The 27,064-nt window shown below is 39.3% G+C and overlaps 1 protein-coding gene across 13 annotated transcripts in view; it reads right to left on the reverse strand.

Annotated features, from left to right (window-relative positions):
• Window positions 1–2,323: 2,323 nt before the first annotated feature.
• Window positions 2,324–27,064, reverse strand: part of Tomosyn (syntaxin-binding protein tomosyn) — an 835,312-nt gene continuing 810,571 nt past the window's right edge. For all 13 annotated transcript variants that reach the window (XM_067782366.1, XM_067782362.1, XM_067782363.1 and 10 more), the window contains one exon: window positions 2,324–2,729. In XM_067782366.1, the coding sequence (XP_067638467.1) occupies window positions 2,473–2,729 (257 nt within the window). In that variant the 3' untranslated portion in view covers window positions 2,324–2,472. The remainder of the gene's footprint in view (window positions 2,730–27,064) is intronic.

The following is a 27,064-nucleotide window of genomic DNA, read 5'->3' on the forward strand; positions in this document are numbered from 1 at the left end:
ATAGACATTACCCCTTTTATTTTGGGTGAGCAAAGTTGTCACAATACTTCTTCTGAAAGATAATTGATCCATTGTTCCACCATTAAGTTTATGTATCTGCCAGGCATTTTGAACAGCCATATCCACACAATGGGTTATGAGGGGAAAATACCATTTCTTACCTCTTATGGCAGTGCGGTAAAGACTAATATTTTGGACTGAACGATCAACCCCTCCCATGCTCTTATTATAATATTTTACGACACATGGTTGTTCAACTTGTATGTATTTCTTTTCCTTTTGGGGGTAACGCGTGGTCAAATTTGTGGGATTCACTCCGATTGCATTGGAACAAAAGGTCACGATATTATTGTCGTTCCACTTTATGAATATTATGTTGCTATCAGCGATTTTGATGAAATCGTAACTACCACGAGCACTTTTCTTCATATTCTTAGAATTAGTTAAAGTTCTTCCAGGAATACGATTCTCCCTCATTGTGCCCGTGCCAAAAATCTATTTATTGGTACGTTGTTCAAGTAGAGAGATTGAAGAAAAAAATTATCGAAATACAAATGAAAATGTTGTTCCTTCCATTTTAACAAACGTCAGCATATTCTAGCACTACAGACGTTCCAACAACAAGGTCCTTATAAATTTCACTGATATTTGTGGAAGCACCTTGATAAGGTTCGAACCAGTTCATATAGCCTTGCCGAGTCGTACCAACCCACAGCTTGTAACCGTAGCGTATTGGTTTGCCTTGGATATACTGCATACAGCCGTGTTTTCCTGTATAAGGAACCATGGCTTCATCTAAGCTATGATTTTCTTCAGTATAGGCAGCTTCCATAAACTTTTTATTCAAGTGTGTAAACAATGGTCTACTTTGGAAAATTTGTCAGACTGGTATAAAGAATTGTTATCATTACAATGGATGTTGGAGATTATGAACTCGAATTTGTTTCTTGATATAGCTTCACAAACCAGTTCGTTGCTGCAGTCTTTCGAGCGTTCCCAGAACATTCTTCTTCTGGGGATTGGAATGTATTCACTAATAAGCAGTACTCCAATGAAACATTTCATTTCAAATATATCCACCTGGAGTGTTCTATTTCTTTGAGCTGCATACCTATTTATCTCTCTTGTCAATATTTCAAATAACTCATCGTCAAATATTGAGTAAAAAAGAGCAGTAGGTGAATGTTCAGCTAAATCGAAAAATTCATCAGTGTTTATAAACTCAGCATCTGCGCTAAAAACATCTTCCTTCACGTAGGGAATTGGTTTTCTTTTTTAAGATTCTCTTTCTTCGGGGGAAACTGTTTTACTTTTGACAATGGTGTGTCATCATCATAATCCCACTCATCATGCACATTTTATTTAGAAAATATTTCAACGCCGCTGTTCATTTGCGAAGCTGGTAAATTATTTATATCAACATTATTTTCCTCCGCGGAATCCTCGTCGGTAATGCCTGCATTTGCATTTGTTGGTGGAAATAGTGCTATGGTATCAAAATCCGTACTATCATCCTCCAAAATGGCCAAAGCTTCCTGTAGAGAAAATCCCCAAAAAAATTATATGTAGTATAATATGTTCCCAATGTCCTACATGTAGGACGCAAAATTTTTCGCTAATACGACAACTTCACTATAACCCCAACAAAAGTTTTCTATGTACATAACAGTGGACGAATATTTCAAATATACGAACTTCGACAAAAAACATTGATTTTTTATATTTAAATTAGCTAATTTTTACTTACCGTGCAAAGGTAGCGAGAAATTCCGACATTTTGAAAAAAGCACAAATTTGTAAATTAATTTCGTAGAAATGGTAGAGAAAACTAACCAAAGCGAACTGTCGCCAGCAAGTTAGGGACAAAAACTAACCAAATGAGTAAAATTAGCGGTTCTCGACAGTCCGCTACTCTTTATATAAACAACTGAGTAGGTGGACTATATATAGGACATTGGGCATATCTGGGTTAAAGCTGTTTTATAAGTATTTGACTGTGGATTTTGTTTAAAGTCTGACTTGTGCTGTGCTAGTCTTGTTTCTAATTTTAACTTCGTCGTCCCTAATAATAATAATAAACGGTCTACACCCCAACCTTATAAAAACGCACGGTGGAAATTTTCTGTCAGAAATGTCTCATATACATACAATTTGTATGACAGTAACCAGCCCTGGATTTCGGTTCGACGTTTAGACACAGATTGTACATTGTGCAAGCGCAGGCTTATTTCAGTAAGGCCAAATAAAAAGTCGGTTGTTCTAGTGCGTTAAAAAAAAACGTGGTGCGTTTTTATTAGGTTGGGCTGTTATCCATGAATTCATGTATATTTATTTGAATTTTTATTAAAAACAGTTTATAAATAACATTACTATTTGAAAACAGAAAATAATAAGTGTACCTTGATGTAGTAGAAAGTGTTATAAAAGCAATATTACAATAACTGTGGTAGAATTATATCTTAAAACAGATTTTTACAACTGATACCATTTTTTGTCTTTATATTTAAGCATTAATTGATGTGCTGTTCCACTGAAGTCTTGAGCTTGATTGGCCATGCGTTCCGCTCTTTCCTCCAATAAATTAAGTTTTTCTCCTCTTTCCATTGCCAATTGATGGGCCCTACTTATTTCAGATGCAGCTGTAGACGCTCGCTGCCCTAGTTGTTCCAAATTAGGACCAGGTATATGTTTGGCCACTGATCGATTTGCTTTCCCACTTTGTTCTCCAACTAAAAAGTAAAGTAATGGACATCATAGATTTGAGCAATTGGTTTTAATAAGATTTCAAATTATTGAAATACATTATGTTAATGTAACTAGGTATACAAATGGTAAATTTCTTAATAAAATTATAAAACACCAGGGCAGTTCGGGAAGGCATTTGCAAAGTGGTGTATTTTATTTTCCTAAGGCAATACTACAAAACAGAGTCGCTTTTGAAAATACTCGCGCTCATAACTTAATGTGCTACTTCTTGATTTTTTCAATATCGTAAAAAAATACTACATTCATGAAGTATGAAATAACGTACACGAAAATGTATTTCCTTTGTGGACGGGAGTTAATTCCTTATTGTATATGAAATAATGCCTACAGGCATTACTTCCATTTTTCAAGCGTTAATTCTGTGGCCATTATTTCATTGCACCAAGATTACGGAACTCCTGAGCGGGAATGACAAAGTTTTAGTCAACGGAACGAAATGGTGGGATCTTCAGAGTATCACATTGTACACAAGCAAGGAATATGTACATACATAATAGCGTCGTCAACGGACGTGTTTTTGCCGTGCTCCGAGTTTTTCTTAACTTTAAATTTAAACTTCAAATTTAAATTTAAACTTGTGCTTTTATTTTTCTTTAATGGCGGATATCAATTGAAATTGTATTGGTGACATTGATTCTGTTAGCTTTTTCCTGTGCCTTCATATTTTAACATTTGAATTATTATGCCTTGTTTGTGACCATAGAGTTGATCGCGCCCAAACTTCAGTGCAATGTGAAAAATGCCGAGAAATTTATCACTTGAGTTGTGTTGTTGGTAATTTGCCTGCCGACCCCAACCATCTAAATACTACTGAAAATATATGGGGTATTCCATCCATTCGACCAATTTTGAACCCGACCCCTTTAGAATTGGCTGAAAGTTTTTCTTCTTTTTCTAGCTTACGAAAGAAGTTTTTCAGAATTTTCTCAAATTTTTTCATCCAACTCAAAAAAAGTTTTGAATTTTTAAAAAAACACCGTTTTTGTTTTCAAAATGCTATAACTTTTTCAAAAGTTGACCGCTTGGGATCTTTTTTTTTCAATTTGTTTTTAAATGTACTTTTCGGAAAAAATATAAAAAAATGTTTAAAGTTTTTTTTTAATTTTTCAGTTTTTCGAGATTTTTCGAAATTCGCCATTTTTTTGTCTCATAAAAAACTTCAATCAATTCTGCAATCATCCCCACTAATCCCGGAGTGGGCCGATTTTTTTTTTATATTTTTTTTATTTAATTGAAAAAAAAATTTTAAAATACTAAATATTTTTTTTATCAATTTTATTTATATAACAAAAAAATGTAAGAAAATGATTTTTAAGTATTCTTTTCTTTATATATTATGGTAATCTACGATTAAAATGACTTATTTTAATTTAAATAAAATATCTCAGCGAAAAAAATGATATTTGAGCAAACTCAACGCCATTTGAAAGAATAAGACCTGTATTCAAAGATGCTACGCTTTAATTTTGGTGAAAGAAAATATCTGCAAGGCTACATAACCTCAAATATGGGCAAAAACGGTATTTTTTGCACACTTAGGTTAGGATATCTTAAAAACCAGAGCTGATAGAGCAAGGCCAGATTTGGATTCAGCGCATCATAAACCTTCGGAAATATATAGTCTGGTTTCTGGGTCTGAATAATGGTTGAATTTTGTCGGTCTGTGAAATTTATCGAAATAACTCAAATAACGAATTATGCTATGAATGTACCTATAACTAGGACTATACATCTACATAGCAAATAGATTCAGTAGTGTTATTAATTTTAAAAACAGCTTATATAAGTTTCAACTTGAATTGTTTTCTATTTTTAACTAGTCTGTAAGAAAGCATGTAGTTATCGACATGTAAAAATTGAAGTAGATAAAAGTCAGCGCAAAGCATTTATCAAACACCGAAGGCATGCCTCAATTGGGTTGTGTTCGCAACCTTCTCAAGGGGTTGCCAGCGAAATATATAGCTTCTCCAACCCAATTGTCAACCTCACCTACCCGTGCCGAATCATGTTTCATTGACAGCCGAGGCTCTGGCGACCCCAAGTTCCTCAAGGAGCTAGGGGGTGGGGAGGGCGGGATGGCCTGGAAGGTTTAATGTGATCATATAAATCGTTCCCAAGATGGTAGGGCTAGTACCTTAATAGTGCTTTGTGACCGGAACGTACCGGATATATATCTGGCAAAGGACCATCAACATCGGCCCAAAGCCTTGGGGGAGTGTCTTCATCGTTAATACAACAACAACAACAAAGCATGTACTTTTAGACTGAATGATATAAATAAGTAAATAAAATGCGTACACAAAGAAATGAGTAGTAATTCAGATTGATATTATTGACTGGTTGACTTAGCATATTTTTTTTTGAACAGCTGACGCCTTAGCACATTTACACATCATTGCCCACAGCACGTAAAAATTAAAATATTTTTTTTTGTGCACGTTGTATTTTGAATTCAGTTTTAAAACTGCATTAAAATACAATTTTTCAAAAAACGTGACTTAGCACATTTTTGCATTAAGCTAACGATATGTTATTTACCAAAATATGTGAGGAGACAGATGCCCTGCAAAAACCGTTTGATCATGTGGTCCACTGGAGTACTTACCATTATACTTCACTGTAATGCAGCAATGGACCAACTCATCTTTCTACACGAACATATTGTAAGCCGATCATTGCTCGTTTTTAACGATTGAAATCATTACACGATGTTTATTGGACTGTGGGTACTCCATGGATTACTCTGATGTAATGCGGGGCTAGAGTATATGGTCCAGTCCTAGGACATCGCAATGTTAATTGGACCATATTTTTTGTATGAACTGTGGTTAATTTCGAAGCACACGGTTGGTCCATAACGTGTACTCCATACATGCAAGCATGGAGTACTCGCGATTTTTGCAGGGTGGCCGCCGCGGCAGTCGGGCTTACACCAGAAGATACTAGTAGATACCGAAGCAAGCCGGATTCATGTAGTGCAAATAACAATAAATACAACATTCCTCTAAACTTTAAGGGGCTGATTTTAAGTTAAAAACAGCAAACGATTAAAAATACCATTGTTTTATCGAAATTGTTACATATGTAAATTATAACACGAAAGTTTTGGTGTACTTGTTGTATGAATGACTAAAAACCAGGGTTGCCCAAGAAAAAACATAAAATAGTTTGCTTTTACAAAGACCTCGGGGTAAATTCGGTAAGTGTGAGGTTTAAAATGTACACTAATACTTCATATAATTTGTATGAATGAAAAATGTTCATTTCTAAGTTCACACTTACTGAATACAGTCCCTATTTAAATTTTATTTGATGAATATGTCAGCAATATGATCGTAGTTTTAACACGGCTTTACTTATGAACAACACTGAAAATACCCAAATGAGTGATTTTTGTTACTAAATGCAGTACGGATCCATCGACACTCAGCTAATACGTTACTGTGAAGAGGTACTAAAAGTGGCATATTTTACTCCTGAAAAAATGCAAAAAAAAAAAAAACAACACTTTTTCGGGGACAAGATTGTTGAAAAATTTTCCGATAGTCGAATGACAGAATAAAGAAAATTTAGGGCCAGACAATTGACGGCTTACTTCACCTGGTTATTCTACCATGCTCTGAATCATTGTGGACGATAAAGCATGAGTAAAAAGGGGCGACGAAAATTAACAGACCCCAAGGTTTCGGGGGGTCAAAAAAAGCTAAAAACAATACATGGATTAATATTTTCATATAAAAATTTATGTTAATTTTCGATCGACATATAGGGCGAGATCTCTGTATAGGTGTATATACACTGAGATTATATGTATTCAAAAAAAATTCAAATTCAATTTTTAAACGTTTAAAAATTTCTGAAGTAACAAAGTATCTACTGCTCAAGATATTTCGTAAATCGCTAAATTATCACAAAACTCCAAAGCATTTAAACTTAATTCTCAAAAAATAACATTGGTGTATGTCAGAACATACTTTTTAGAAAATAGAATTATAAATACATATGGGGAAATCCGCCAAACTTTGGTTTTTTTGGAGAAAATTTTTTTTTTTTTGGAAACATGGTATCACGCAAATATCTTTTTGTTAGGAACATTGAGGGGTAAATTGGAGATATAGTGCATCGCCGTTACTCGTCTTACATAATGCCTCAAAAAGATATTGTCAAAAGATCGACCAAAATATATATTGTTACGAATATTAGCAAAACTAAGGGGTGCTGCCATCTCTAAGCCGATGCTAAACAGTGGTATCATGCACATACATGAATCAATCATTATGTATCTACATAAACCAAACAATAATTGCGTCTACACATATGTACCATGTACGTATACAAGCAGCGGAGAAGCAATGCGCAAACACATGCATATATCTTATCTGAATTGCTCACAAGAGAGGGCAATAATTTGTGCAAGTATTACTCAAATGAGAAGTTATAAACGTAGTTTTGGCTGGCGAGTTTGTAGCTGAAACTAACTAGTAAGTTCTGGAATGGAAAAGCCTGGAAGTATGCAATGAGAAATCAAAAAGTATTAAAGGCGCGACAGTAGAGGCGAGGAGTGAGTTTCATTTAAGCTATCAATCAGTTTGGTTATTAAGCAAGCTATTCGTTGCAAAGTATAAGTGTTATTGTGAAGTACTTTAATAAAGGCCATTTTTTCCATTATTCAATATTGGGGTTATTTATTCAACAGTTTAGCGATACGAACGTTGGCAGAAGATTGCAAATAAGGGGAATTGCAGTAAAATCGTTACAATATAAACTGAGGTCGCAATGTTAAATATACATTTATTTCAACACCTCGATTATATCGAAATTTTAACAAAATATGGAGATATATGCAGCTGTTAGCTATGTCAAATTTTTTTGATACACGAGACCCGGTTTTGTAGATATCGGTAAAAATATAAAACCGAATAACCGCCAAATATTTTTTAATGCAAAGTTTGCAACACATTTATTTTAAAACCTTTCTACCGATTCTTTTGAAACTTTAAAAACATATAGATATGTGAACGAAGTATGTTTACGTAAAAAAGTTTAAATACCCGAAATCCGGAGATATTGATAAAAATGTAAATCCGGAAAACCTTAATTTTTTTTACTTATTTAAACACTTCTTAAGCGATTGTGTTGAAATTTTATCAGGATGTACATATCTATGTGGGGTATATTTAGGATAAATTTTGTTGATACCCGAAACCCGGTTTTAGAGATATCGGCAAAAATATTAAACCGGGTAACCGTCAAATATTTCATACCCGTTTGTTAATTTTTTCTCTACACGACAGTAGTATACCATCAATTGCCTCATCTTGGAATATTCACGCAAGGAAAGTTATTGACGTTTGTACATGGGACAAATATACGAAATGTTCGCCAAAAATTGGCAATCGTCAAAAAGTGTAGAAAAAATTTGTTTTTCTTTTTTAAATTTTTGTACCAAATTTGTGTTTCTTTTCATTTACTTTTAAATAAAACCTGGTTAAAAAAACAAATTTTTTTCTACACTATTTGACTATTGCCAATTTTTGGCGAAAATTTCGTATATTTGCCCCATTTACAGACATCAATAACTTTCCTTGCGTGAATATTCCAAGATGAGGCAATTGATGGTATACTACTGTGGTGTAGAGAAAAAGTTAACAAACGGGTATGAAGTGATAAAAGTAAAATTGTAGCTGTGCCCCCAAAAAAACATGCTCCTGAAAAAAATTTACGCAACCAAGTGCTTCCACTTTTCTGCCTCTACCTTCAAAACTGAAAGAGGCACGTCGAATTTGAAGCCCCAGGTGTTTTTAGTCCCTGATAGGCTATTATCGTGCATAATCCAAATTTCAATACTCAGTTTCCTCAAAAAGCTATAGGCTATCGCTACTTTGATTGATGATAGTTTTGAGTATTGGAGGGGCACATTAATTTTGCTCATACTCTTAGAACCTCCGTCTCAAAAACAAAATTCAGTTTAAATCCCATAGCGTTTCAGCTATGCCTCAAAATTTTATCGAAAAAATTCAAAAACAAAAAAAAAATCAAGGGTATCGCTTGAAAAAGTGTAAAAATCCACGTTTTCTACGTTTCGAAGTACTGCAAAAACTTACTGTCAACTTTCTTAATTTTCAAAATCATCAGATCGGATAGTCAAAAGGTCAAACTTAATGTCCTTGTACTTTTTTCTGGCCTTAAGTTTTTTGCCCGTGTGTAAAACCCGAGTATCCAAAAAAGTAAAAGTTTTGGGGATTTGCCCATACATCCCTTACTTTCGTTATTGGATCTTAACCGTTTAAAAGGTTTTGGCCATCCAACGAATAGCCTCAGATGTTTCTTCGTTGGCGCGTTTGGTTACACCAAGGGAATTTTAATCGTTTTCCACCTGGGCCTTCCAGCGTAGTAGAAGCCGCCCTCTTCCTCTGCTTCTGTAGGCGGGTTCCGATAATAATGCCTTTTTGGCAGGAACATAAATTTTTCATTCGTATATCATAGCCTAACCATCGTAGCCGCTGTGTTTTACAATTCTGGACATGTTTGACGTCTGCGTAAAGCTCGTGCAATTCATGTTGTTGTTGTTGTAGCAGTGCTTCGCCCCATCCAATAGGCGCGACCGATCACAAATTGTCATCAATATCCTCTAACGGGGGTCCAAGGAAACTTGCAGTTTCAACAGGGGTGAACCATAGTGAGAGGGGTGTTAGGGGCGTCGGTTCCACATTACAATTGAACAGATGGCTGGTGTCATGTGGGGACACATTGCAAGCAGGAACTACATTTTGTATGTCGGGATTGATTGTGGATAGGTAAGAGTTTAACCTGTGTAAGACGAATAATTACAACCCTACCATATTTGCATATTACCGACCAACAGCAACCCTAATAGTCTTTCTCTCACGATAAGTTAGTTACCAACAAGAGTCGAAACGAACAACATTATCCATGCGTGTGTGGCCAAATGAAATATAATCAAATATTCTAACTTTCAATGTAACTTTAATTAAACTCTTTTAATACAAACTTTTATTCATTAAATATTCATTAAATATTATAACATGTGTGTTTAAATCCTGACAAAATATAAAGTGAGAAGGTCGAGCAGTGAAAACCCCCTTCTTACAGCTCAGAAGTGAGATTGCAAAGCCCATAGCAATCAACGCGATTGCAAATCGTTTGCAAAAATATGAAAGTTTGTGAAAAAAATGTGTAAATGTACATCGCAATTTGTTCGTGTTTAATTGTATAAAATCAAAAACATAAACCATGTATTCAATCGAAATGTTTGTACGTGAAATCGTAAAAGTCGTGTCTGAACTCGTACATGTTTGTGCGTGCATATTAAAAGCGTTAATTTTCCATCGCATCTAATAGTGACGGTTGGCGAGTAAATTCAAATTTCAGCGAGTGTAGTTGTTGTAGATGAAGAATTTCATCTTCTCAAAAGCGAGCTCTCTTTGTTGAATGAACGAGTTATATGACGAGTGTCATATTTCCCTTGTGTGTGTTTGTGTGCTAATATCGCTTAGTACCCAGCAAAAATTGCCTAACGCATTCACGTATACAAATGCAAAGTCTTGAGCTGTCATCTCCTCTACAACAAAAAAAGTTTGTTCTGGCTATGGCGGAACTATACAAGGTCGTAGCACGGTGACAGCTGATTGTTCTTTTTTAATATGATTTGATACATCAACTTTCGGCGCATTACGATTTTGACATTAGTCCATCGATTTACAAAAACAAAGTACATGGAACTTTTATTTATGTTTGTAGGTATGTCACCATATATATCACCTTGTATGGTTCCGCCATGGTTCTGGCTGAATGTCAAAGTAGGAAGGCGAGATATCATTATTGTCTATTGTATGCATTCCCACTCATTTGTTTTGCTTTCTTGAGAGATTGCACGCGTCAAAAAATATTAATAGTATTCAATTTAATTAATATTTTAGTGCACGTGTAAATATATTAAATGGGTCTGACGAAACAATATTTGGCTTATCGGCCTATAAAAAAAAAATTAAAATGAAAATGTTATTATTTGGAATTTGGGGTAAGAGGTGGACTGCAAATTATTTATGTAATTAAACTGAAACTGATTTTGCGTTTACTTTAGATTGGGAGAACGTGCATTGACGCTGCGTCGTGATAAGCAGGAAGTTACCGCACTACGTGCCTCGCCCGATCGCATACACATTGACGGAATTTGTGAGCTTTTTGACTTGTGTGCTCCCGAACAATCTGTATGCACATTGGCATTGCATAAAAGTGTGGTGTCCGTCCTACATTTCGATGATATGGGCATATGATTATTGAGCGGCAACCTTAATGCCGAATTAATTGTGGTGGATATTGTAGAGCAGGCGGGACGTCAACGTCTCATTGGCCATAACGCGCCCATAACGGCCGTACATTTCTAACAACATTTTGCTGCAGAACGAAACATTATTGTTAGCTGTTCAAAGGACAATCAGATAAAATTTTGGAATTTAAACGGCGTAACGAAAAGCAAACGAATATATGTATAAATGTGTGTAATTACATATATGTACAAGAGTAATTAAAAGGCAAACGAAAGTGCGTGACGGCTACGTGCAGCGAGTGAGACATACACAAATTTGAGTAATTCTAATTAGAAATATTAGCGAACAAAAAGCATAATGACATGCCGAGAATAAATGATTTACGTATTGATCAAGTTAGCACGATTTTACGTGAAAAAGAACTTGCCACGATGGGGACGCGGGCAGAGTTAATACAAAGATTAGTAGAAGCAAATGGCGGTGATGAAATTGAGTTCGTAATATCGGGTACAACGAGTTTGCAAGAACAAATAAATGATTTGCGCGAAATGTTGCAAAACGCAATTTCAGTTATGCAGACCAGTGCAAATACAAATGTTAAACATCAAAGAGAAGCAGCGCAAACGCCAATTTCTATTAATTCGGTAGTTCGGTTAAAGAAATTGATGAGACTATTCCCGTGTTTGATCCATCAAATCAAAATTCTATAACAATGGAACAATTCATCGATCGTGTAAATGCCGTGCGTGTAGCATATCAGTTTGACGAGAAATGTTTATTTTTGGCCGTATACAGCCAGTTGAAAGGCGCAGCGCGTATGTGGTTTGACGCGTTGTCGGTCGTACATTCCAATTGGAATGATTTTGCTATTGCTTTGAAATTAGAATTTGAGCAACATGTTGACGAGGCGCAAGTTCATTATATAGTGTCAAATGCGTCTAGGAAAAGCAACGAATTGGTGGTTGACTATTGCTTTCGAATGAATGCATTAGGGAAAAAACTAAAATTGAGTGAAGCTGCAATCATAAAGTATTTTCGCGACGGGTTAAGAAATCGTGAATTACAATTAGCTATTGCTGCAATTAGGTTTGAATCTGTCAAACAAATGCGCGAAGCGTTGAGCGAATATTTTGTAAACTGTGGAAAGAGTGGTGATACATTGAATCGCTATAAATCAGAAAGTAAACAAAGTGTGGAAAGCAAGAATGCCAAAAGAAGCGAGAATGCTAATAAGATTATTTGCTATAATTTTGGAGAGCATGGACGTATTTCGCGACAGTGCTCGAAACCACAAGAGAGAGAGAAAAAGAGTGAAATACAAAATACTGAAAGCGAGTCTCGAAGTGGTACAAAGCAAAATGCTGATGTGCTACAAAACGATGTGATTGATTACGATAAATACTTCAGTAAGATGGTATCGATAAATGGTGACAAATTTAAAGCATTTATTGACTCAGGTAGTCAATAGGGGGACTCATGTAACCGTATAAATGCCTTATAAAGTGTGTAAACGTATAAATTTATCTAGCGCGTAATCGAGCTGTCAAATTTTGTATGAAAAATCATTTACACAATTTGTATAAATTTACGCGCACATTTCATTGTGTAAACGCGGTAAACTCAAAGGAATGCAACCTTGCAGACATTACAGCAGGCATTTTCATCAGAAATCTCCAACATCAGCAAGTAAAGGCGTTTTAGTTTTGATTTTTCACTTAATCTTGGCATTTTTGTATTTGTATAACAATCAAAAAAATTTTGTTTGGGAATAATACAGCTGATAAACAATCAAGTTTATCAAGAGTATTACTAGGTGCGTTCATATAACAGCGTGTGTAAATGGATATAATTTTACACCTTACAAGTTTATATGCTTTCATGAGTCCCCTTAATGTTCTATAATTAAAGAATCGATAGCAAAATATATCGATATTGAGCAACAAAAGTGTTTACTGCAAATTAAAGGTATTTGTGGTGGTGTAAAAGTACTAAACAATAAAATAAAAGTTGAAATGTGTATTGATGAAGTTATTGTTGAGACATATCTTTATATCGTTGATGACAATGTTTTGAAAACAGATATGTTATTGGGGCAGGATATATTAATTTATCCGAATTTGAGTGTCAAATTGAAAAATGGTAAAATGCATTTTGAAAATGAGCCCTTTGTGAGTGAGTTACCGAAAATAATTGAAAACAACTTAATCGAATGTAACAGCAAAATTAATGTTACACAGAATGAAATAATCTGTGAATTAGCGCGTGGTATCGAGGATACAGTGGCGCAAACGAAACTCATCGATGTGTTAAGCGATTTTAGTGACTTGTTTTCGAAAGGTTTAGCAAATGTTTGTAAAACAAATTCTGTAGAAATGACAATAGAGCCGAATTCAGATAAAGTGGTGGCTCAAGCACCTTATAGAGTGCCTGAGCCTAAAAAAAAAATTTTGGCACAAATGATTGACGATCTGCCAAATGCAGATATAATTGTAAAATCAAATTCCGAATTTGCTAGTCCCGTATTATTAGTAAAAAAGAAAAACGGTGAGGATAGGCTGTATTGACGATAGACGCTTGAATGAATTGACAAAAAAAGAAGTTTTTCCAGTGCCAAAAATTGAGTAACGACTACATGAAGCCAAACAGTTTAGGTATTTTTGTGTGTTAGATCTGAACAGTAGGTATTACCAGATACCAATCGAAAAGGAAAGTCGTAAATATACCGCTTTCATAACGACGTGTGGACACTATGAGTTCAAAAGAATACCATTTGGGTTGCGTAACGCACCAATTGTATTTCAGCGACTGATGGCAAAAGTACAAGAGAAAGTTGGTGGTGACATGATTCACTACATGGACGATATATTAGTAGGTGATAATTCAATTGATGAGTTGTTACCTAAACTCAGACGTGTATTCAGTGTTATGCGTGAGCTTGGACTTACTCTAAATGCAAATAAGTGCGAGTCTTTTAAAGACACTATAAACTTTTTAGGTCCCGAGTTGACAGCTGACGGTATCAGCCCAGGTATGGTAAAGACAATCGCAATAGAAAAGATTGAAAAACCTAAAAATGAAAGTGACATTAGAAAATTTCTTGATTTGAGTGGTTATTTCCGGAAGTTTATTCCTGGATATGCCCTGATATCTGAGCCATTACGGCAATTGTTACGCAAAAATGTGCCCTTTGAGTGGACATCTCGACATGATCAATCGTTTAATGAGCTTAAGTCAAAGTTGACGTCAAAACCATTGTTGACAGCATATCGTGCTGACGCTGAGCATAAATTGCATACCGATGCAAGGTCAATAGGGTTAGCGAGCGTACTTCTGCAACGCGAAAAAGATGACTTACGACCAATAGCTTATTATAGTAAAGCTACGAGTGACTCTGAAAGCAAATTTCATAGCTACGAGTTAGAAACCCTTGCGGTGGTTGAATCTCTTGAACGTTTTAAGTGCTATATATTAGGCAAGCAAATTAAAGTAGTTACCGACTGTAATGCAATAAAGTCGACCATGAAAAAACGCGAAATGATCCCGAGAGTAGCCAGGGACGAGAATGGAGCACGTAGACTGCCTCAGCCGAGCGCCGGTCGAGTCAGCCAAAGAATTAGAAGTAGCCGATATGAAAGTCTACAAAATAGCAATCGACGAAGCAGATTGGGTGCATTCAATGCAAATGCAAGATCCAATATTCAGAAAATCACCGAAGACCTACGAATTAATTAACAATGTTAGCAAAGAGTTCACTGTTGAAAACGAAAGGCTATACCGCAAAGTAGACAATAAACTTCTGTGGGTTGTGCCAAAATCGTTGAAGACATTGCAGCGTATTTAAACAAAGTTCTGGTTTCCAAGAATACGTTGTTATGTGACGAGCTATTTAAAGTCATGCGTAGAATGTGCATACAATCGAAGACCAGGCGGTAAAAATGAGGGTGAGTACCGCTATGATGAAATTGATCCTATTCCGTACAAGACCCTTCATATCGACCATTTGGGGCCATTTACCTAAATCGAAAAAAGAAATGAGCACGTTTTGGTGATAGTGGACGCTTTCACAAAGTTCACAATCCTTCGGGCTATGAAAGACACCTCGACTAAGCATGTAATCACAGTTCTAAACGAAATAAGTAGTTACTTTGGTATTCCGCGAAGAATTGTAAGCGATCGTGGGACTGCTTTCACTTCCAAAGACATTGCAGCGTATTTAAACAAAGTTCTGGTTTCCAAGAATACGTCGTTATGTGACGAGCTATTTAAAGTCATGCGTAGAATGTGCATACAATCGAAGACCAGGCGGTAAAAATGAGGGTGAGTACCGCTATGATGAAATTGATCCTATTCCGTACAAGACCCTTCATATCGACCATTTGGGGCCATTTACCTAAATCGAAAAAAGAAATGAGCACGTTTTGGTGATAGTGGACGCTTTCACAAAGTTCACAATCCTTCGGGCTGTGAAAGACACCTCGACTAAGCATGTAATCACAGTTCTAAACGAAATAAGTAGTTACTTTGGTATTCCGCGAAGAATTGTAAGCGATCGTGGGACCGCTTTCACTTCCAAAGAATTCCAGAGGTATTGCAAAGAAAACGACATTAAAAGTATTTTAAATGTGGTACGAACTCCGCGAGCGAATTCATATGCAGAAAGAACAAATCGTACAATATTGTCAATGTTGTTACCAACGACTACAAACGATAGATACGTTATCGAAGATTTGCCAAAATCACACCGTACGAAGAGGCATTACTCATCTGTATTTGCATCAGATAAACTAAAGCGGTGGTGTCAATTTCCACCTGATGATTACGACGAAATCGAATACTCCGACGACCACGAGGATGGACGAGGGCTCCCATCAATGTCAGAATAGCCGACTGTAAGACGAATAATTGAAACCCTACCATATTTGCATATTACCGACCAACAGCAACCCTAGTAGTCTTTCTCTCACGATGAGTTAGTTACCAATAAGAGTCTAAACGATCAACATCAACCATGCGTGTGTGGCCAAATGAAATATAATCAAATATTCTAACTTTCAATGTAACTTTAATTAAACTCTTTTAATACATACTATTATTCACTAAATATTATAACGTTAAAACATGTGTGTTTAAATCCTGGCAAAATATAAAGTGAGAAGGTCGAGCAGTGAAAAACCCCTTCTTACACCTGTTGTGAAGACCCCAAAATTACAGGCTTTCGGGAACTCCACAAATTTGGATTTTTCATTGTAGATAATACAATATCATATTGAAATTATTAACTGAATTATAATAATTTATATATTGTAACGAATTTACTGCAAATCCTCTTATTCGCAACATTCTACTAACGTTCGTATCGCTAAACTGTTGAATAAATAACTCCAATATTTAATAATGCAAAATGGCCTTTATTAAAGTACTTCACAATAACACTGATACTTCACAACCAATAGCTTGCTTAAATGAAACTGATTGTCGTGCCTATACTGTTACTGCCTTTTATACTCTGTGATTTCTCGTTCGCATCTTCTAGGCGCTTCCATTTCTAGAATTAACTAGTTGGTTATCAGCTATAAAATTACTACGTTTATAGCTTCTCATATGCGCGTGTATGTGTGAACACAATTATAATTGCATACTTTTGGGAGCATCTCAGATAAGATATCTGCATGTGTTTGAATGTGTGAGCGACACTTGCAAAACCATTGCATATTTTCGGGAGTATCTCAGATTTATGCATGTGGTTGTACGTTGCTTCTCCGCTGCGTGTATGTACATATGTGTAGACATAATGATTGAATTATGGATGTGCATACATGTCACTGCTTAGCATCGGCTTAAAGATGATTGTATCCCTAAGTGCTGCTAATATTCGTTACACTGCCCTCCACCAAAGTCTGATCGTTCCCGATCATACAAATCACTCGATCTGAACGCTGCTAGCATCTCCAAATGTACCAATCTTTTACTTTGTGGTTTGCCAATGGTTTGTATGCGGTAGACGGTGTCAATGATCTTCTTTACAACTTTTTACGGGCCTTCCCAACTGCACCGAAATTTGCATGGAACACCTTTCTGCCGGTGAGGGTTGTATAGCAGTACCAAATCTCCCTCCAAGAAACCTTCCGAATTATTGTTCTCATCGTACCTGCGTTTCATCTTACTACTCATTATCCTGGATCTTTCCCTCGCACTCTGTTGTTTGGCCAATGAAGAACTACTTCGCAGAGCTTGATCTTGACGGATTGACTTTGCATCATCAGTATCACAGCAGTAGTGCGCGCTGGCTTGAAACCACCCTTGCATTCTTTCTGGAAAATTCTTTCAGTCGTTTTAGTGCGTCCATTTGGGTTTGTCAATGCCAGTGTTTTCCTCGCAGGTACCTTCGATTTTGCTTTGTTTGGCCCATTCGTTCCATCAACCTTTACCTTTGACTTTCGTGGTCTTTGTGGACTCTTCCCCTCCAGTACTCGATTACTGCTGAGCCCTTTTTCCAAACTGAAGTTAAGTGGCACATCCTGGTTCTCATAACGCATCACCCTTCTCTGCATATCGATCTTGATGTCATGGTCAACTAAGAAGTCCACTCCCAATATGATGTCATCAACAATCTCTGCCGCAATGAATTTGTGTAGAACCATGACCTTCCCAATTAAGACTTCACATATTACTTCTCCCTGGACTTGGTTATACTCGCCTGTAACCGTACGCAACCTTGCTCCAGGTAACGGGTTTACTCTCCTGTTGACTAAATCAGATCGAATCAAGGAATGAGATGCACGCGTATCTACAGCCCAACAAACATTTAGGTTAGAAAACGATTAGAAGACGAATCGAATTCTAATGTATTTCTCTAAGGTAGAAGGTTAGAGGACGATTTGCGAAACTGTCGCGAATTATAGCATTCTCTACAAAAAGGGGACTTCGTTCTCGATATCGAGGAAATGGTTAGAATTCTAATCGAATTCTAACGTCAATTTCTAATGGGTTTCTAATGAGAATTTTGAAGCGATGCGCAATTAAGTTCAATTATTTAAAATCAGTGAAATTTTCATTGTTTCATTATATCAAATACTTTTATTTGGTTATAAGCTTATGTATTAAGAAGGAACATATTTCAAAGGCTTTTTCTATTATAATAAATTAAAACCGTACTTAAATATTGCGCTCAGTATTTCTAGTTTTATTCGAATCATTTTACAGTCGAATTCTAACCTAGTTTTCGATTCGAAATGCATTAGAGAACTACATTAGAACTCTAATGTAAAATTACAACATTTCTCTAACGTTAGAAACTGTGTTTGCTGGGAGTCAGTACACGCTCCTTGCCATCCACATTCCCTCTGACGGTAAGACTACTTGATTTCCTTCCAATTTGCGACACCGATATCACAGGACATTCAATAGCTGGGGCAAGGTTTCGTTCTTTACATCTGCTTATCTCCTCCAGCTTTGCGTTTACGGCCACCCAAGTTGGAACTACCAGGACCAGTGCTGCAATGACGAGCAATGTGCCCTGGGTTTCCGCACTTCAAACATTTGATTGCACCATTGTTCTTCTGTTGTGTTCCTTTTAAAGCGTTTAAAATTGCGTCTACCCACTCTGGCCTTTCTACTTCCACACGGCGTGCTTTGAAAACTGCCTTACACAGAATCGACGCTGTTTCCTGAATCAGAGCATGTGATACCGTTTCTGCGAATGTTGGCTTTGGGTTTGCATATGTAGCTCGCTTTGTTTCGACGTCCCGTATGCCATTTATGAAGATCTGAATCTTTACCCTTTCAGTGTATTCCACGGGTGCGTCCGCATTTGCTAGATGGGCCAGTCTTTCGACATCCGACGCAAACTCCTGCAAAGTCTCATTCGCTTTTTGGTAGCGATTTTGCAACTCAATTTGATATATCTGTTGCCTATGCTCGCTTCCGTAACGTCTCTCTAGAGCGCTCATCAATGTTTCATAGTTGTTCCGTTCGTACTCTGGAATTGTCTGTAAAATTTCAGCTGCAGGCCCTTTCAATGCCACGAACAGTGCAGCAACTTTATCTTCAGCATTCCGGTTGTTCACTGCTGACGTCTTCTCAAAGTGAAGCTTGAATACCTGAAAGGAACAGAACCGTCAAAAGATGGAGTTTTTACTTTCGGATTTCTCGTTGAAAATGCTGGGCGATTTAGTTGCAACTGCTCGATACGTCCTCTCAAAGCATCCACCTCGGCCTCAATTTTTTTCCTCAAACTGTACAATTTTTGTATCTTGCACCTCCAACTTCGAGGAAATACGTCCTTCTTGCTCTTCCAGTTGAGCTGAGATCTGCGATGATATCTGTGCTGAAATTTGCGCCGACATTTCGGATATTCGTGCCCCTTGTGCTTCAATCTTCACTGTTATACGGTTCTCCTGGGATTATAGTTGTGTTTCCATCTTGGATGTTATACGTGTCTCCTGTGCTTCCATCTTGGATGTTATACGGTTCTCCTGGGTCCGAGTTGTATTCCCAATCTTTGGAATTTATTCAACAATTCCTCTTCTGACACAATTTTAACGAATTTACTGCAAATCCTCTTATTCGCAACCTTCTACTAACGTTCGTATCGCTAAACTGTTGAATAAATAACTCCAATATTTAATAATGCAAAATGGCCTTTATTAAAGTACTTCACAATAACACTGATACTTCACAACCAATAGCTTGCTTAAATGAAACTGATTGTCGTGCCTCTACTGTTGCTGCCTTTTATACTCTGTGATTTCTCGTTTGCATCTTCTAGGCGCTTCTATTTCTAGAATTAACTAGTTGGTTATCAGCTATAAAATTACTACGTTTATAGCTTCTCATATGCGCGTGTATGTGTGAACACAATTATAATTGCATACTTTTGGGAGCATCTCAGATAAGATATCTGCATGTGTTTGTATGTGTGAGCGACACTTGCACAACCATTGCATACTTTCGGGAGTATCTCAGATTTATGCATGTGGTTGTGCGTTGCTTCTCCGCTGCGTGTATGTACATATGTGCAGACATAATGATTGAATTATTGATGTGCATACAAGTGCATGATGTGCATACTGCTTAGCATCGGCTTAGATATGATAGTATCTCTTAGTGCTGCTAATATTCTTTACAATATATATATGGCATGAAATGAATTTACTTTTACATATATGTAAATACATTTTGAATTAAATATACTTTGTACAATCATACATACATTTTAAAACATATATAATGATAATATTAAATTATATATAGGAGAGGCGTGTAAAACACTCGGTGGTTAAACAGATTATAATCACATACGTATTTTCCGAAGGATTTGAAATAAATCATTATTTTTTTTATAATGTTTAACTAACATCTCTTATTGTATAGGCGAGCCCATTCGCTGAGTTATACCCCAGCTATAAACCCGACATTCGGGGTTCGTTACAATTGGCGCCCGAGCAGGCCCCTTATACATATAAGGGGACATATATTTTAACAACATGGTCAAGGTAAATTGGATTAATTACCTGATGAAGGAAGATCTTTTGACATACGCGGCCGAGTTTGGATTCAACAACAGTGGAACCGTCGACGATTTGAGGAAGGAGTTCGCCCAATTTTTTAACCAAAATCCGAGCTACGAAACACGTTTCGCAGTGTTGGAAACAAAGCATTCCAAAACAACATTAACCACTAATAAGCAAGGTCAAGGCAACAGCGGAACCACTTCCGGAAGTCGACCAGCGACCCCGGTCAACAACATTGAAAGCGTAAGCATACATGCGATACCTAATATGTCATATCAATTTGCAGGACAACTTACCCAACCTCCGTCTACCGTCTGCGTAATGGATCGAGAACGAAAATGGGGAATTTAGTACGATGGCAAAGGTGACCCACTGAGTTTCGTCGAGAGAGTAGAAGAGCTGGCGGAGGGATATGAAGTGGAAACACTACAAGAGATAAGGATTTCCTAGACAAACAGATTCTTAGCTTCGAAAGTATGACTGGTACCTCAAATCGCGGCGCATAAAATAATCCTGCGTGATGATTCGGCCGATAAAGCGAAGATACTTTCCACGGAATCCGAAGATGCAGGAAACCATTAATGTGGAGATAAACGAGCTATTGGAGAAGGGGTGCATCGAGCCATCGCGAAGCCCGCATAGTGCACCGATCGTAATCGCAAAAAAGAAGAATGGTAAGTGGAGGTTATGTATAGACTATCGCCAGCTCAACGCACGCTCAGTCCCCGATACACTCAATCCACTTCCGCGAGCGCTACCAGAATTATTCAAGCACCGAGCCGTGGTATGGTTGCGGAAAAATAATCGTCACTGGAGCGAATGGAACAGTTTTAAACACGACTTTTCACGCTTCTTCTTGAGCGCATTATACTTCGAAAGGCTAGAAGACGAGATACGTCCGCGAACACTACAACCACGGAAGTCGTTCAAGGATTACGTTTTGGAACTACAGAACCTCATGAGACACGCGAACCTCACCGAGCAACAAAGACTGCAAAGAATATACCGAAACTGCCACAGTGAGTACCAATTATAAATAAAGCGAACTGAATTTCAGATGCTCCAAGGCTTGGTGAGTCTGGCAGAGGACTTCGAAAATATCACGAATGGCAGAGATGCGCGGAGAGTAGTGGCAAGAGCACTTCCTGCAAGGCGTCGAGATGACCGTCATTTTTTCATACAAGAATTACCAGATGTAGAGTAGCAGGACTGGCAATGGCAATACACAGCGAAATAACCCACCAACAAGACAACCGTATACGAATCCCAGGACCGCCTGCAGGCGATGTGGTGAAAACGGACATCGTGCCTATGCGTGCCGCAATTAACGTCGAGACTTTTGTTGGGAATGTGGTCGGCATAACATTCTCACAAAAAATTGTTGCCGCGCGTCATCGGGAAACGACCGGAGACTCGATCAGACCCGAGGGGTGGGGTCTCCAGCAATACAAATTCGGGAGGTCTAACTGATTCGAAGAAAACGGAAGGGCGTATTTTGGCCGACGTAAATATAAATAGTAAAAGACTTCGTTTATTTGGGAACCAGCATCAACATTAGCAACAACATCAGCACTGAAATCCAGCGAAGAATCAATCTTGCCAATAAATGCTACTTTGGACTAGGTAGGCAATTGAAAAGTAAAGTCCTCTCTCGGCAAACGAAAATCATACTCTACAAGTCACTTATCGTACCCGTCCTGCTATATGGGGCAGAAGCATGGACCATGACAACAGCAGATGAAGCGGCTTTGGGAGTGTTCGAGAGAAAAGTTCTTCGAAAGATTTATGGACCTCTACGCGTTGGCGATGGCGAGTACCGAAGAAGATTTAATGATGAGCTGTACGAGCTATACGCAGACATCAACCTAGCCCAGCGAATTAAAACGCAGCGGCTGCGCTGGCTAGGCCATGTTATGCGAATGAAAGATGATGCTCCGGCCAAGAAAGTGTTTCTATCGGAACCCGCCTATGGAAGCAGAGGTAGAGGGCGGCCCCCACTCCGTTGGAAGGACCAGGTGGAAAACGATTTAAACTCCCTTGGTGTGACCAATTGGCGCCGGTTGGCGGAGCGAAGGAGCGACTGGCGCGCCTTGTTGGACGGCCATAACCGTTTAGACGGTTAAGCGCCAATTAAGTAAGTAAGTAAGTAAATATAAATGGCTGCAAAGTAACAGCAACTGTAGATACAGGAGCGACAAGGAGTTTTATGAGTGAGACATGTTCGAGGAGATTAAGTAAGGCGATTTTGAAATAGGTACGAAGCCGAGTGGTATTGGGCGATGGTAGAGCCAGTACGATAAAGGAAGCAATAGTGGCAGATGTTGAGAGTGAGAAAGAGAAGTACAACAGCGAAATACTCGTTCTCCCGGGGCTAATAGAAGAAGTTGTCATCGGCATAGACATACTTGCCAGGGCAAACACATCGTTAAGTTTCGGCGGTCACACGGTAAAGCTACAAGCAGAAGAGGCAATCAAAGACACGGTTATGTGCAGGACAATAACTGAGGCAGGCGAGCCCGATGTAAACGATACGATACAGAAGGACTAACTACGGACCAACAAAGCCCGTCTGAAAACACTACAAGAGTTAAGGATTTCCTAGACGAACAAATTCTTAGCTTCGAAAATATGACTGGTACCTCAAATATCGCGACGCATAAAATAATAATGCGTGATGATCGGCCGATAAAACGAAGATACTTTCCACGGAATCCGAAGATGCAGGAAACCATTAATGTGGAGATAAACGAGCTATTGGAGAAGGGGTGCATCGAGCCATAGCGGAGCCCGCATAGTGCACCGATCGTACTCGTAAAGAGGAAGAATGGTAAGTGGAGGTTATGTATAGACTATCGCCAGCTGAACGCACGCTCAGTCCCCGATACATACCCAATACCGCGCATGCAACACATACTAGACCGGCTAAGAAAAGCGAAGTATATAAGTAGCCTGGATCTGAAAAACGGGTCCTGGCAGATCCCTATGGAGGAAGGAAGTAAGCAATATACGCCATTTACTGTACCTGGACGCGGGCTGTTTCAATGGCGCGTGATGCCATTTGGTGTTCATTCAGCACCCGCAACATTTCAGCGGGCATTAGATCAAGTAACCGCCCCCGAATTGGAACCGAACGCATTCGCATACCTAGATGACATCATAATTACAAGCTCAACGCTAGAGGAGAATATTAAACATCTAACGGAAGTGTTTAAACGTCTACGAAAAGCAAATTTAAGAATCAACGCCGAAAAGTGCGAATTTTTCAAGAAGCAACTGAAGTATCTGGGACATGTCGTAAGCGAAAAGGGTATACACACAATTAAGAAATTGCAAGCACCAACAAACGTCAGAGAATTAAGACGATTTTTAGGTAGAGCATCTTGGTACCGGCGATTCGTACCGGAGTTTTCAAAAATAGCGCATCCGCTAACAACCATGTTAAAGAAGGGTAACAGATGGAAATGAACCGAAACACAAGAAACAGCATTTCAGTCATTGAAGAATTCACTCACCGAAGCACCAGTACTGGCGTGCCCAGATTTTACACGAATATTCACATTACAAACAGACGCGAGCGATTTTAGACTAGGGGCAGTCCTCACACAGGAGCTAGATGACGGAGAGCGGGTAATCGCGTACGCTAGCCGACACCTCAACAAAGCAGAAATTAATTATTCACCCACGGGCCCTCACTAGGGTAGGCACCTTGTCGTTGGTGTGAGGGCTTAGCTGAACTCCATAGCGCCCGACTATGAGGCGGAGCTGTTTAGGACTGACATCTACGCCGTTTCGCCTCATAGGAGGGCGGCGGGATGTCGGTGACCAAGAACTGCCAACCCCCTAATCCAGGGTGTTATGCGGACCGTGCCTATTGGACGATTTGCAGCCAGGGGATAAATTCGGCTGTATTCGAACGGAGCCTTCCCGATACCGGGCCATCTCGGGAAGTATTTATGGCCTTACCGCAGTAAGGGGCGCTGCTGTGGCGGACGGTTCTTTCCCCGTATATAATACTGGACCGCTGAGCCCGCCTTGTGGGCAGGTGGTCGTACGACTAAGATGAACAACTCATTACCTGAATGTAATAAGGAGGATGTAAAGAGGAGGACTGAGTCGCAATCCAAGGACGACAAATACGAATTAAGCGATGCGTCGGACTCGGGGAGCGAGAGTAGTGCTGATTCAATGAACTCCGTGTTGGAGAAGCACACAAATGAAAACGGAGTAGAAGAGTGGAGAAGGGTACGGAGCAGAGGAAGTAAAAGAGCTCTCTCGCAGTACCGTGCAGCACTAAGAATTTTACAACGCTTAGGAGCAGTGGTCGACCCAACAGAAGTGGAGATCGAGCGCTTGGAATGGGCCCATGAAGCGGTAGAAGTAGGTCGAAGGCAGTTCAAAAGGTTTGCTGCGAGAAACCCTCGGTTCTGCAACCGGTACGAGGAGGAAGAAGCGTCGAATGGCAGAATGAAGAGGCAACGTTCGGCAGAAGGCGACAAGCCTGCTTTCAAGAGGCAGAAAGGACCCAGTCCTAGAGCCGCGAGGCAGGGCAGTCGCATAGACAAGACAAGTAGGCTCAAAGCTGTAAGACAGATGGGTTCCAATAGGGAGGTAGCAACTACCTCGAAAGCTGCCAGTCAGAGGGAAGTTCCAACTACGGAAGTAGGAGATAAGCCAAAGGGAGATAACGCTAAGACTCCGGCTTTCTCGGAGGCGCTAAAGGGAGTTAACGCGAAGAGTCCGGTGTTCTCGGAGGTTCCAAAGGGAGATAACACTAAGACTCCTGCTTTTCCCGAGAAGATGAGTGATGTGGCAAAGCAGTCACTGACTGTGGCGCTGGTTGATCGTAGCAGTCCGTTCGGACAAATGACTACTGAAAGGTGGAGATCTGTGGAAAGGGAGCTTATTAGCTTAATGCTTAAGATGATGCGGGAACAACCAAGTAAGCCCCTTCCAACCTTTGATTCGGGGGGATGGTATAATGGTGTGAAGATGATAGCGTGCGACAACATCGCGAGCTTGCGGTGGCTGGAGGAAGTCGTTCCAAACCTCCAAAGGCAAGGCACGAACGCGCGGTTTGAGGTGGTGGATAAAGCGCAAATCCCCACGGTACCAAAAGTTAAGGTATGGATACCATGCGTGATGAAGTCGGAGGATACACTGCGACTTCTGCAGAATCAGAATCCGAACATACCGACACAGGATTGGAAGGTACTTACTGTATCTCGGCCTACCGAGGATGGTCAGTTCTACATCTTCCAAATAAACAAGCAGGCGGAGGATATTTTGTACACGCAGCTTGGCAAAATGTCCTTTGGCACTGGCAAAATTTACATGCCACTCAGGAAAAGAAGTCCCGAGGATAAAAATCCTAACACGCTGGAAGTGGGCGAAGTCGAAAAGGACCTCAGAAGCCTAAGGGAAAAAAGACAGGTGGAGGTCCCCGACGTCACCACGAACGTGCTAGAAGAGGACCAACCGCTAAATGGTGCTGTGACTCGCACAGAGGAACACACGGCACAACATTCACGAGGGGCTGAAGGGGGCCTCGAATACTCTAAACCAAAAGGGCAAGAGGAGGACGACGACGTCAAGACGAAGGTGCTGGAGGGGGACAAACAGCTCAATGGTGCTGCGAGTCCTACAGATAAACCTCCAACACAGTAAAGTGGCGTCGAGCGAACTCCTCCTAACTCTTGAGGAGGGTTCGTTTGACGTGGCGCTGATCCAGGAGCCGTGGCTCTCATCGGGAGGAAAGGTTTCTGGACTTAGCGCGCGCGGGTTTGGCGTTTACTACGCACAAACGGAAGGACGGGTGCGAGCTGTAGTAATGGTAAGGAAACAGCTGCATTCATATATGCTGCCTAATTACACCACCGAGGATCTCGTAGCGGTGGCCGTTGAGCAAAAGAATAAGCAGGCATTTATCCTGGCGTCCTGCTACATGGCCCATGCTGCGGAGGTTCCACCGATGGAGTGCAAAAGGCTAGTACAGGAGGAAGGGCGCAAAGGGCGGTTGGTCATAGGCGCAGATGCAAATGCGCACCACAATGCGTGGGGAGGAGCAGATACGAACGAGAGAGGCGAATCTCTATTTTGTTACATCCTGCAAACCAATTTGCAGATAGCCAACAGGGGAAATGTTCCTACATACATTGGTCCAACATCCAGCAATGTTCTGGATATTACATTGAGCTCCGAGCGTGATATATCAAGGTATGATTGGATGGTTCTCGATAGACCATCCTTCTCCGACCATGCGTATATAAGCTTCAGCATCCCACTAAAGAGGGTAGAGAAGGGAGGAACCTTTAGAAACCCTAGGGCAACGAATTGGACTAAATTCCAGAAACATGTAGAAACGAAACTGGGACAACCCAAAGAGGTTGCTAATGTAGAGGAACTGGAGGAGTCGAATGAATTCCTAACAAGGACGCTTATGACTGCGTATAATAAAGCTTGCCCTCTAAGAAGATTCAGAGGAAAAGCAAAGCCGCC

The sequence above is a fragment of the Eurosta solidaginis genome, chromosome 4, assembly GCF_040869045.1.
Source record: "Eurosta solidaginis isolate ZX-2024a chromosome 4, ASM4086904v1, whole genome shotgun sequence".
In the NCBI taxonomy this organism is placed as follows: Eukaryota; Metazoa; Arthropoda; class Insecta; order Diptera; family Tephritidae; genus Eurosta; species Eurosta solidaginis.